This window comes from Athene noctua, chromosome 8 (genome assembly GCF_965140245.1).
Source record: "Athene noctua chromosome 8, bAthNoc1.hap1.1, whole genome shotgun sequence".
Classification (NCBI taxonomy): Eukaryota; Metazoa; Chordata; class Aves; order Strigiformes; family Strigidae; genus Athene; species Athene noctua.
In genome coordinates this window covers 21572672-21583945 of record NC_134044.1, presented here as the reverse complement: position 1 = coordinate 21583945, position 11274 = coordinate 21572672, and the positions used below count along the sequence as shown (strand labels likewise).

Below are 11274 nucleotides of genomic sequence, written 5' to 3'. Positions count from 1 at the left end.
TAGAAGGTATAACCAAATGCAATAAAAGGGTGCCATTCCAAAAGAAAACAGCCTTAAAAGGAAGCAAGCAGATCCCCTAACATCAGCAAGAGCATTGGCAATGAACTGGCTCTGCGTTTTGCGTAATTCTGAATATCCATCTTCTGCTAAGGAAACGGAAAACTTCAGCTCACCTGCTCTCTCCCCTTTCAGAGTATCCCACACGTTGCAGTTGAAGTCATCATAACCCGCTAGCAAGAGGCGACCGCTTTTTGAGAAGGCTACAGAAGTGATCCCACAGATGATATTGTCGTGTGAATACATCATTAATTCCTGATCTGCACGTAGGTCAAAGAGTCGGCAAGTGGCATCATCAGATCCAGTGGCAAATGCATGTCCATTAGGGAAAAACTGAAAGTTTTAATGAAGAGACAGGAGTTTGAGACCAGAAAAATACATTGTTTGTGCATCACTTTACAAACATCACAGGAATATTTTGCCAGGGTGACCAGATAAAGACAGAATGATTTTTTTTTTTTTTTTTTTAAATCTGCATGTTAAAAAAATGCATATATACAGCTATGCAGTGAAACACTTCTAGAATAGTATTGGTAACACCTGAATGACTGGAATTTTACCCAGACAGTTCCTGCATGCGGTATAACAGGAGCCAAAGGGGATGCAACTAACTCCTACAAAATGAAGCAAAAGGCAGTGACGTGCCTCCTGGCAGTGGGCCAGGAAGACCTGGGTGAAGTGGTACACAATGTTCCATCCTCAGCTGGGCAGCCAGGTTGGCTCAGCCAAGATAGAAGATTGCAAGCAAGCAATTCAATCTCCAAAAACTATACTCCAAATCAGTCATTCTTCCAACAGCCATACTGATTGAAATGGGAATGAAAAGAGCTCAACACATCTCAGGATTCAGGTCTAAGTATAGGAACTGCATTTTTCTACTGGTCACGCTTTTGGTATTTTCTCAGCCTTAATAATTTTTCATGTTTATCAAAAACAGATGCAGCTTGGGCTTAGATTTCATTCCCTATTTATCAGAGCTTGTATCTTGCAGATCAGAACATAGTGTTACTATGACAGAGAGGAAATATAATCCAGTTTATAAATATTACAAAATTATTCCAGGGATGAATATTCAACATAAGTACTGATTTTAACTTTGCCTTCCAGAATATTTCTCTGAAAGCTCTTTGCAACAGAAAATATCAAGTACACTTTCATTCAACAAAAACCTTTAAGATAATGATGCTTGGCTATTTTGCTCCCTCGCTGTATATCACATTTATTTACAATTTTCAGTTTTTAACTGAACATATTGCCGCACTGCAAAAAGCTTCCCTACTCCATTCTTTGCTTCTTAAAAAAAGTAAGGTCTCAATCACTGAACAAAAGCATAGCTGAAACTATTCCAAGAGCACTTCAACACACTGTAGATAACGATAATAATAATTCAGTTACAAACTAGATCATCAGTTATTAAACAACCTTCTCTGTTACATACAATTTAAGATTCTCAATCCTAACAAAGTAATTGACTTTAAATCAAGGTAACCCAGCAGACTATAAACTGAATTCATGCAGCTATAGCTTTTATCCTCCCCCCTTTCCTTCCAAGTGGAAATACAAATGGATCACTTACACAAACTGCATTAATATCTGACACATGCCCTGTGAACGACTGCCTGCACATTCCATCTCGAATATCCCAAAGCTTTGAGGAGGCATCACAGGCACCCGAAACAAAAGTCCTCATGTCTGGACTTAGAGAGAGACTCATCACATCGCCAGTATGCCCAGTGAACGTGGTGGTCTGTTGACCAGTTTCGATATCCCACAAAGCGCTGCAGATAAAATGACAACATTAACATAATGTATGTGGTTATTTGACAGTTCAAGTTTTAAATACAAAATTAAGGCACTGAAGATAATAAAAAAAAAAAAAAAGAAAAGAAAAAAGGGGGCGAAAAAAACCCCCCAGGCCAACGGAACTCAAAAACTCACCAAGTGGTGTCTCCTGAGCTAGTGACAATTTGGTTGTCATCTAGAAAGCGACAACAGGACAAGTATCCTAAAAACAAAACAGTTTGGTTAGTTTCAGACCCAGGAGCAATAACTGAAGTTTAAAATCCAAGAGCAGTGATTAAAGTTCTCCCACAGCTAGTCTGTAACCAACAAAACTATTTCGCAGTTCACAACGCACCTCAAAGTGAGCTTGTTTCATTTGGCGCAATAAAAAACCCGAAGCTGAAGCAAGAACATGGCTGACCTGTGTGCCCCGGCAACTCTCGGCTCACTCTCACATTGCCCTCTCTGGTTTTTAAGTTGTATATGGAACAGATGTTGTCCAATCCACCACAGGCAACGTAGTTTCCAGACGGTGCGTACGCGCAGGTCATCACCCAGGAGGATCTCAAAGGAATGGCGTGCATCTTCAGAAAGACAGAGCTCATGAATGCTACGTCACACATCAGCTTTCCTTTGTCACTGAGGTCATTCAGACCAGTTAATGAATTACAGCATATTAAACACACCAAGTAGATTGTGTATCATATGTTTCAGTATTTTGATTTTACAACATATTAGAACCCATTTCATATTTATACATACATACTAGGATGAAAAATACCAGTAGTCTCCAGGGTAGATATACACAACTTCAGTACAACGTTATTCAAAAGCAAAGCTCTTCTAAACTCAAACATTTACAACATTTGTTTATGCTACTTAGATTTCTTTGTTCAATTATTCTACATCTCTGAACTAAAGGTCATAAAATGGGATGGTTGTATCCATGGAGACTGGACAGTTTACAGCAGCAGATCACCACTCTACATTCTACTTAAGCTTTTCTCATTTAACAGCTTTTCTTTTTTTCCTCCTCCTTCCTCTGCCTTCAAAAGTAAAGCACTCTTGTAAATTCTGAGGTTGTATATTGCTACAATTTAAAACCAAATTAGTTTTAGAAGCAACACCACACAGGCATAAAGCAATAGCTACAAGCTGCTGCACTAGCAAATTAGAGTGAAAATGTTACTTATTACCTAGAACTACTGCTTCTGAGACACAATCTACAACATATCACTAGCAATCAGCGAGTCAAGAAAGAAAAAAAAGAAAGATTACATCTGATTTAGAAAAAGAACTGCTTCTTTTCATTTTTGCCTTGCAACCATAGAAAAAAATAGATGCAAGCCCTCTCAAACACACAAGTTATGCATGAATTACTGATACGGATTATAAATAACTCTACCTTATTTGTTGTATAACTATCCCAAATAATTAATTTTCCATCTTGAGAAGCACTGACTAGTAGCCTAAATATAAACAGAAAATAATATGTTAATATAAAATAAACAAAAAATATCTCAAAATAGACATACATCATGTATGATTACTAAGAGATTCAGAAATTTCATCATTTTTTTATTACACTCTTTTTCTTCAGGGGGGGAATGATTTGCTGGAAAATAATCTGCTAAGATCTATGTATTACCTGACTGAAGAAACATGTTTTATCAACCCTTTCCACAACTCCTTTTTTTTCTCATATATTAGTATTTTAACTACATAGCTACACAAAAATAAATTTAGAGGAAAATAGATCCTATTTTGAGAGCAGATTCTAGATGTATTTCCTTGTGGACATGACAAAGAATAGACCATGAGGTAACATCTGACTGTCAGTTCCTCTAAAGGCAACGTAACAAAACTTCCCAGAAGCTGAGTACCTTTTCCCACGATGTAGAAAAGGGTCTTTTTTTTCAATGACATCAAATTTGGCCATAAAGTTTTTAAACCTCTGTTATCACAGAAGTTACATAATTATTCAACATCTTGGAAAATACCATATCCATCATTCCAAAAATATGCCTCAACACATACCCATCTCTGCTTAAACAGACAAAAAACTTATTAAAACTAAAAGAAGGAAAAGACAAAACATCTGTGGAGAGATCAGGCAAAGCACCTTTCCTTTCAACTGAGGCTTCTCTATTACCACTATGCAATTTTCACTGGTTCTAAGGCAAACTGTAACTGAAGAAAAAAAACCCACCACAGTCGTGGCCTGTGATCACTCTGCAAGGGCACCAACACCATTCCATAGGGCTCCCAAAACCTGGTATTAGATCTGAAGTAAGCAATCTGATTTTAAGGATCACTTGTACAAACCTGGAGTCGGATCCCCAGTGCATAGCATAGATTTTGGCTAAGTGACCTCTAAGCGTACGCCTTGTTCGCATCTGAATCCGACCCACTGAGTCCAGACTTGTTGTGATCTAAAAATAAATAAAACAAACCCCTGAGATACTGAGAACTATTTTTAATATACAAGATAATTAAATGCATTTGAACTTTGATAGAAAACAATCTATTTTGGCATGCGACATTAAAAAAAAGGGATACTAGTGTACAACCCAGGATTAGGCTGTAAACAGATTTTACAGAAAATACACTAACACACTTCACAATGGCTACACCTGAAACTTCAGAAAGTTTTTTTAAAAACAATATTATGTAATACTGAGGCTATTTCAGATTATCAAATCTAAAAATTTTCAATTAAAACCAGTGAAAGAAATCCGCCAATATTTACTGCACTGTTACATTTTAAAGCATGACAGTACTTTAAATGCAAAATACTTTTGATTCCAAAACACAGCTAAAAAACATTTATTTAAATCTTTCTAAATATACTAAACACGCTCTATTTAAAAGGCAAACTGAAAGCAGGCTCCATTAAGATAGTGGGGTGGTTTTTTTGTCTGTGAGATTTTTTGCTGCTTTGTTTATTTGTTTGGGTTGTTTTGGTGAGATTTGTTCTGTTTTATTTTAAATAATTGTATAAATACACAGTATCTTTCCAAAGGCTTCTTTCACCTTATTCTTTCACTTACTAAACAGTAACATATTACAGTCATAAATTGTAGGGATTTTTTAAAATATATATACCAAGTAAGAGTCTGTACAGAGAATCACGAACATACCTGAGCAAGAGTTGTGTCACTGCATGCTTTCCTTGCATCCTGAAACAAAATAAAGGAACAATTTGAACCTATAAGGCAACACTGAGCATCAACTTAGAGAAAGTGTCTAAAGGAAAAAATAATTCTTAAGCTAGACTTCACCATGCTCCAATAGCCACAAGCCAGCAACAACATGCCAATATGCCTTCTGTCACCCCAACATGTTTTATTGTCCAAGGAGTCTAACACACTGGCACACAAGCTGGGGGTCGTGGAGGAAGACGGACTTAAGAAGGGCCATGACACAACATCCTCCAAGTCTCCCTTTCTACAGAGTGATTCAGAGGAATTTGGAGCACTCTGACATCCCAGCACCTGCCCTCTCCCCTGTATTCCTTCCCTGGTGTGGATGTGCTTGCTCAGGGCGTGCTGAGCATCAAGGGAAGAACCGATCCACCGGCAAAAAACACTACATAATATACATGATTAGCAAGCTTTGTACTACATGAGGCTCTTGCATTAACCCCCCTGCCACTGCAGGTGACAGTTATGAGAAGCAGGATGAAAATTAACAGGCAGGAACTGGAGAGCAAGACAGACAGCAGGCTCACCAAAGCTTAAGCTGCTGATACATTTCATACAAAATGAAGGAAAAAAATAATCAACTAATACTCTCATTTATTTCATGGAATGGATGGTGCTCAGCTCTCCATACAGATACTCTTGACTTTTTCATTTCAGACTCTATGGGCATATGACTGACTTTCTGCATATTATTCAACCCTACCTAGAAAACAGACTTCACTTTTGTTTGTATAATCAGAGTAACAGACTGGACCCCTGACACAGGCGAGCACCAGTGAGCCTAGTCTGCCACACTGATTTTGCAAAATCTGGTTTCAGTTACAGTTGTGATTACACTGCACTCCTGCAACTCAGGCTCCTGTCTCCGAAAGACAAAAATAGGCACGCAGTCAGCAACCCCTTCTGAGAAGCATGGTTTAAAATAATTGGCTTAAAATTAGACAGGAACTCTATAGCACATACAACAGCAGTACTGAGGGATCAGCCACAAGACCCTCTCTAACTCCCTGCAATTTCTCCAAATACCTTCCAACTTCTGGAACCAATGGAGCAGGCGTCCCACAAATGACTGATGACCCCGAGAAAGCGTTCAATCTGCACCGTAATGGCTATGTCCTCTTTGAGAGGAAGAACGGAAACATTTACTCACACATTTTGGAACTGCATCAACACGTTCAGACTAGGATCTTAACATTTTTCAATCTCTTCCTTGAGAGTTACTTGACATCGCAACTTTGACAATTTTTTAGTGACTGTTTATTTTGACCACCCTTTATAGCTTTCCTCCCACAAAGTAAGCCTGTGGATTAAGTCATCTCAACTTATTTTTAAAATGTCTGAACTGTAGAAATATTTATAAAATGTTGACGTCTGGAATCAGGAGGGGTTTAAAATACCAGAGCAGCAAATCCCTTCGCACTCAGGACTTACTTCACCCACAGGAAGAAACACACTGAATTTTAAACAACTTTAATTGTTTAGTTTAGCTGAAACACTTGAAGATGTTCAACATAAAATGTATTCTGAATGAAATCTGAATGAATCAAAGAAATTTTTCTCAAAGAAAATGCTATTAGCAAGACCTATACTTGAGGCTAACACTTGACATACGATTGGCAAAGTTGAAGGAAAAGCAAAGTTTCAACAGGCCATTTTAATTCTCACGTTTTAACTGTTATTTCTACATATGGATCATCGTAACAGAATCATTACTTCATAACATGTAAGAGTTCCTCTACAGAACTGTATTTTTTTTCTCAGTTCATGCAGTAGACATTGCAGAATTTGTGAGAAAAAACAGATCAATATGCAGTCCCCGCATTTTCCTAGCATACACATGTAAGATTTAAATTTTTTCCCCAAAACTATATATATATATTTTAAATATAGTGTCTTATTTGCTCAAAATGTCATTCAATTTCAAATTTGATACTGTGCCAAGTACACAACCCTTTCGAAAATAACATCCTGAATTTCAATTCTCAAAGTGAAGACACGCATCACGCGGGAACTTCATTACAGACGGAAATAGGAATTAAATTTAACCACAAAGCCATCCTGCTATCATTCACTGATATTTCAAACTTCTTGCACTAAGAATTCATGCAGTCTTATTTTATCACTTCATCAAGTCTGTGTATAGAACAGAGCTACAGCTGTAGTAACTGCATGGGGAGGCAGAGGTACTCCACCTAGATATAGTAAAAAAAAAAATTTAAAAAAAAAAAAATCACTAGACATTTCTAAAACATTGCAGACTATAAAAAGTCTATTTGGAAACTGACAGCTACACATCCCAGTTTATTCTGCTTTAGGAAGTTGCTAGTTACAATCTTACTTTTAATTCACTTATAAGCACTGTTTTTTCATTATGAAATTGTTAGAGAAAGTATCAGGCAAAAAATAAAGAGCTGTAAATAACTGAGATAGCACACTGCTAGCTCTATATAAAACATCAAATGTTGTTCACAACCTCACCTCTTTTTAGGAGTGCATCAAAAATAGTTCCTGAAAATTACTAGCCCACTAGATATTCTAGACACTTGAAACCCCCTTATCTTTGCTATATCCTAAACCTTCTCTCCTACCCATCCCACACAAAAGACCTATTCAGAATGAAAACTGTGCAATGATTTAATAAGATAATATTCACCTATACAAATACTGAGCTGAATTATTTGGGGACAAAGTTTCTTGAAAAATCATTAAGTCATCAGGAGCATTTTCTAATTGCATATTAACCTGAAGTTAAAATTAAGCATAAGATATTCAACCCTGCACTCGGATCCGAAGAGGCAGAGACTAATTGCCAATGCTGAGCCAGAAGACTCCAGCAGCAACAGCCATAGTTACTCAGCTACATCTGTGCAGATCCAGTTTCAAGTTCGGGTGACAGAGTTACAACAGAAATATTAAACTGACCTAAAGCCACAAAATGTGCTTATACAAAGAGCCAATCAGATTTTTATGCTCCAAAATTTAGAAGAGCAAACATTTCTGCAACACAGTCTAGTTCTCTTCCTTGCCTAGTATCTCCTTGTTCACAGAACACCATTGTGCATAAAATCAGACTGATTGATTACCAAGACTGAATTAAAGACTCACTGGCTCACCCCAACATAATGTAATAAGAAAATTCCTTACACATCAGGCAGAGGAAGAACAGAAAAATACCTTTATCTGTGCAATGCCATAATAAAGCCTAAATTTACCAAAAAAAATTTTTTAAACTAAGATTTATTTGCGTTCCTCTACAGAATGGCTAGAAGGGGTACCCAGTGCCCCTGACCGACCCCTGGCTTGTCTTTCATCAGTGTATCAAGTGAAAACAAAGCGACTCGGACCTCTCCTTGAATGACACTGAATGAGCAGCAATGACAGCAACTTTTGCCCCCAACACATGAAGTGTGATCACCTCATGGCTGATAGCAACAAGCAGCAGACTGCCACAAAACAACTGCTGCCAGCAGATGTTCTGCTAAAAAAGTGTGCATGCAACATATTCTAAGAAACCTGTAGAGCATTCCCATACAAATCAGATTTGTGGATGCTTCTTGCTTAGAAAAAGGAAATTTTGATGAAGAATAAGCAGAATTTGAAGATCCTTATTAAGCTTTGTGCTTTTTTCTTTACTGAAAACTGCATCACTGAAACGTACAGGCATGTTGCAACAGATTCCTGGTAAACTGGTTTGGGGCATGACAGCTCATACTTGGTTTACTTTCCATGAGTAATTTCAACAAGAAATTAGCACATATGGGGGGATCCACACTTCAAAAAAATAAATTCAACAGGAAGCAAAGAAATAGGGCTTGCAGAAATGACATCCACCCCTGGAAGGTTTTCTCTTACACTGCGTGCTTATCAAGAGTGGCAGCATGGAAGTCACTTTTAGCCCAGAAACAAGCTTTTCTAATACCTTTAAACGCAACTTGTTGTGCCTGGCTCCTAGAAGTCTGCTATTCCATTTTTTAAAATCCCAAATAAGACAGACACACATACACCCCTAGTAACAAAAGACAGCAAACTTCAAGAGGAAATAAAATATTTTGTTCAAGAAATGTTACATATTGCATTATACCAATTTCTGATTTTTAAACAAATACTCTGAAAATATCTTAAGCGCTGCACAACTTAAACAGGAACAATTATTAGATGTGATCTTTACACTTTATTCCTTTAAAGGAGGAACTTTAACGTGAAAAACAAGCAATTAGCAACTCTTACTCTGATTTGATTTCGCAGTTGCTCTGCCTCTTGCCGTAACTGTTCCAGCTCACTCATCTTCTTCAGTCTCTATTTCTCACGCTCCACTGGTGAAGAAAACCTGCCAATGAGATGGAAGAAAAATAAGTTTCAGTATCACTTTCTCCTCTTTAAAAAAAAGCAAGACAAAACCCCCATGAACCTATATATATTTACTCTGCCTTTAGAAAGGCTTACGAATAGATACTCCCTTTAGTACACTGTCCAATAAATCTGGCAAGACTCAAGTTATTTCAATTCCTGAATTGCCATGAAAAGCAGAATTAAGTCTATTTTGAATATTGAAGCAACTGTCAACAGAACCGCCCACTGTACTTTGGTGAATGCATTTGTAGCGCCACTCTTCACACCCAGCCGGAAACCTCTGTCGGTTTTCACCCCAAGGTGGCAACAGAGAGCAAAGACTGAGTGGTCGCCTGAAACATTTACCTTTGAGCTCAACAGTGCTATGACACAAGAACCTTCGGACATGACCTCCAAGCCGGCTTTTGTTTTGACTAAAGATGAAAATTTTGAATCCTAGACTACATCTGAAATGGCAGGTTTTCTGCAACTTTTTCCCCATATTTTCCTTGGGCAAGGCCCGAAGATCTTTTCATTTCAAAAGCACCCAGACAGTGAGAAGGGAGAGCAAAGATCCAACTATCCCTAAAAGCATCCTCATGCTGGTACAGCCCACAGCAGTTCTCACCTAAACACGGACTCAAAGCAACCTTAATACAAAGATCAACAAACAGTAAGACCACATGCAAGCACACGTTCAGGTTAGTTAATTTTTTTCAATCAGATTTTGCATCTGATTTTATCAGTGTGTTGAAGTTTCCTTAGATCAGTTTTCCTCTCTATCCTCAGTACAGCAGCCAAACACCACTACACAGACCTCTTGTCTATTCACATACACGTAGACTTCAATATCCTCGCAGTGGAAGTAAAATAAGCTAGCAGCTAGCTCATGAACAAGCCAGGCACTTGTTTGGATTTTTCTCATGATAGAAAAAGATAGAAAGGTGACAAATACAAACATACACAGATTGGATCATCTCCCAATCAAAAATCCATCCTAATCAGTAAGAGCAGAGTGGCAACTTAGAAGGTTTAACTAGTATTTTCAGCTATACGTAAGCAAACTATGAAGTTCACACCTTTCCCGTCCTTAAACCCAAGCTGTTCAACTACAAAGACATTGTAATATATATGTGAATACCCTAGAAGACTACTTCATTTACTATCATCTCCCTATTTCAGAAGCCCAGACTATTTAATACTGCTTAATGCACAGCAGGCATAAAATAGAAATCATCAACACTAATGTCTGATTTAAAAAAAATCAAACATTAAAAACATCAGTTTAGCATGCAGGCTCATCACATACATGCCTTATAGTCTATCAAGTTTAATTACAATCTTAATACATTTGATTGGAATATGAGACCTCTACAAAATAAAGCCCCACTTTCAGTTCCAACAGTGTCAAATTAGCCTTTCCAGCATGTTTTCTCTCTTTTGTTCTAGAACCTACACAAAGGTAACACAGACAAACCAATGGAGTCTAAGGTCTAAAGCAAGACAGCCATGATGTCTGCCAAACATTTCTGTAGTCCTGCGTGCTATTTTTAACAAAAGATAAAGATTCCTAGCAGAGAAGTTGATATATCTCTAATTTTCTGAGAAGGGAAGTCAGCTTCTGCCCTGTGATGTGCCACACACTTCAGTGCTCTGTAAACAGTAACTTCAACACAGAATAATTCATCATGAAGAAAACGACATTACTATTCGACTGGAAGCATGCATGGCTGCTCACAAATAGCTGAAGTTAAGGCATTTTTTTATTGATAGGTAAAACTGTGAGCATATTAGAAAATTAGCTGTAGCATTGCACTGCGCTCAAAGACCATCAATGACCATTCTGTACTTCAACTGTAAAGTCAGTGTTCGTGACCTTGATGTCATTTGTATCAGTACTGTT

General features: G+C 37.6%; 1 protein-coding gene across 1 annotated transcript in view; it reads right to left on the bottom strand.

Annotated features, from left to right (window-relative positions):
- The window catches only part of GNB4 (G protein subunit beta 4), a 32372-nt gene that overhangs the window by 6054 nt on the left and 15044 nt on the right, over window positions 1-11274 (bottom strand). Inside the window, exons 2-9 of the mRNA XM_074912156.1 lie at window positions 9270-9369; window positions 4980-5018; window positions 4165-4271; window positions 3245-3308; window positions 2261-2423; window positions 1996-2062; window positions 1634-1835; window positions 174-390 (exon numbers count right to left, since the gene is read on the bottom strand). Of these exons, the coding sequence (XP_074768257.1) occupies window positions 174-390; window positions 1634-1835; window positions 1996-2062; window positions 2261-2423; window positions 3245-3308; window positions 4165-4271; window positions 4980-5018; window positions 9270-9326 (916 nt within the window). The 5' untranslated portion in view covers window positions 9327-9369. The remainder of the gene's footprint in view (window positions 1-173; window positions 391-1633; window positions 1836-1995; window positions 2063-2260; window positions 2424-3244; window positions 3309-4164; window positions 4272-4979; window positions 5019-9269; window positions 9370-11274) is intronic.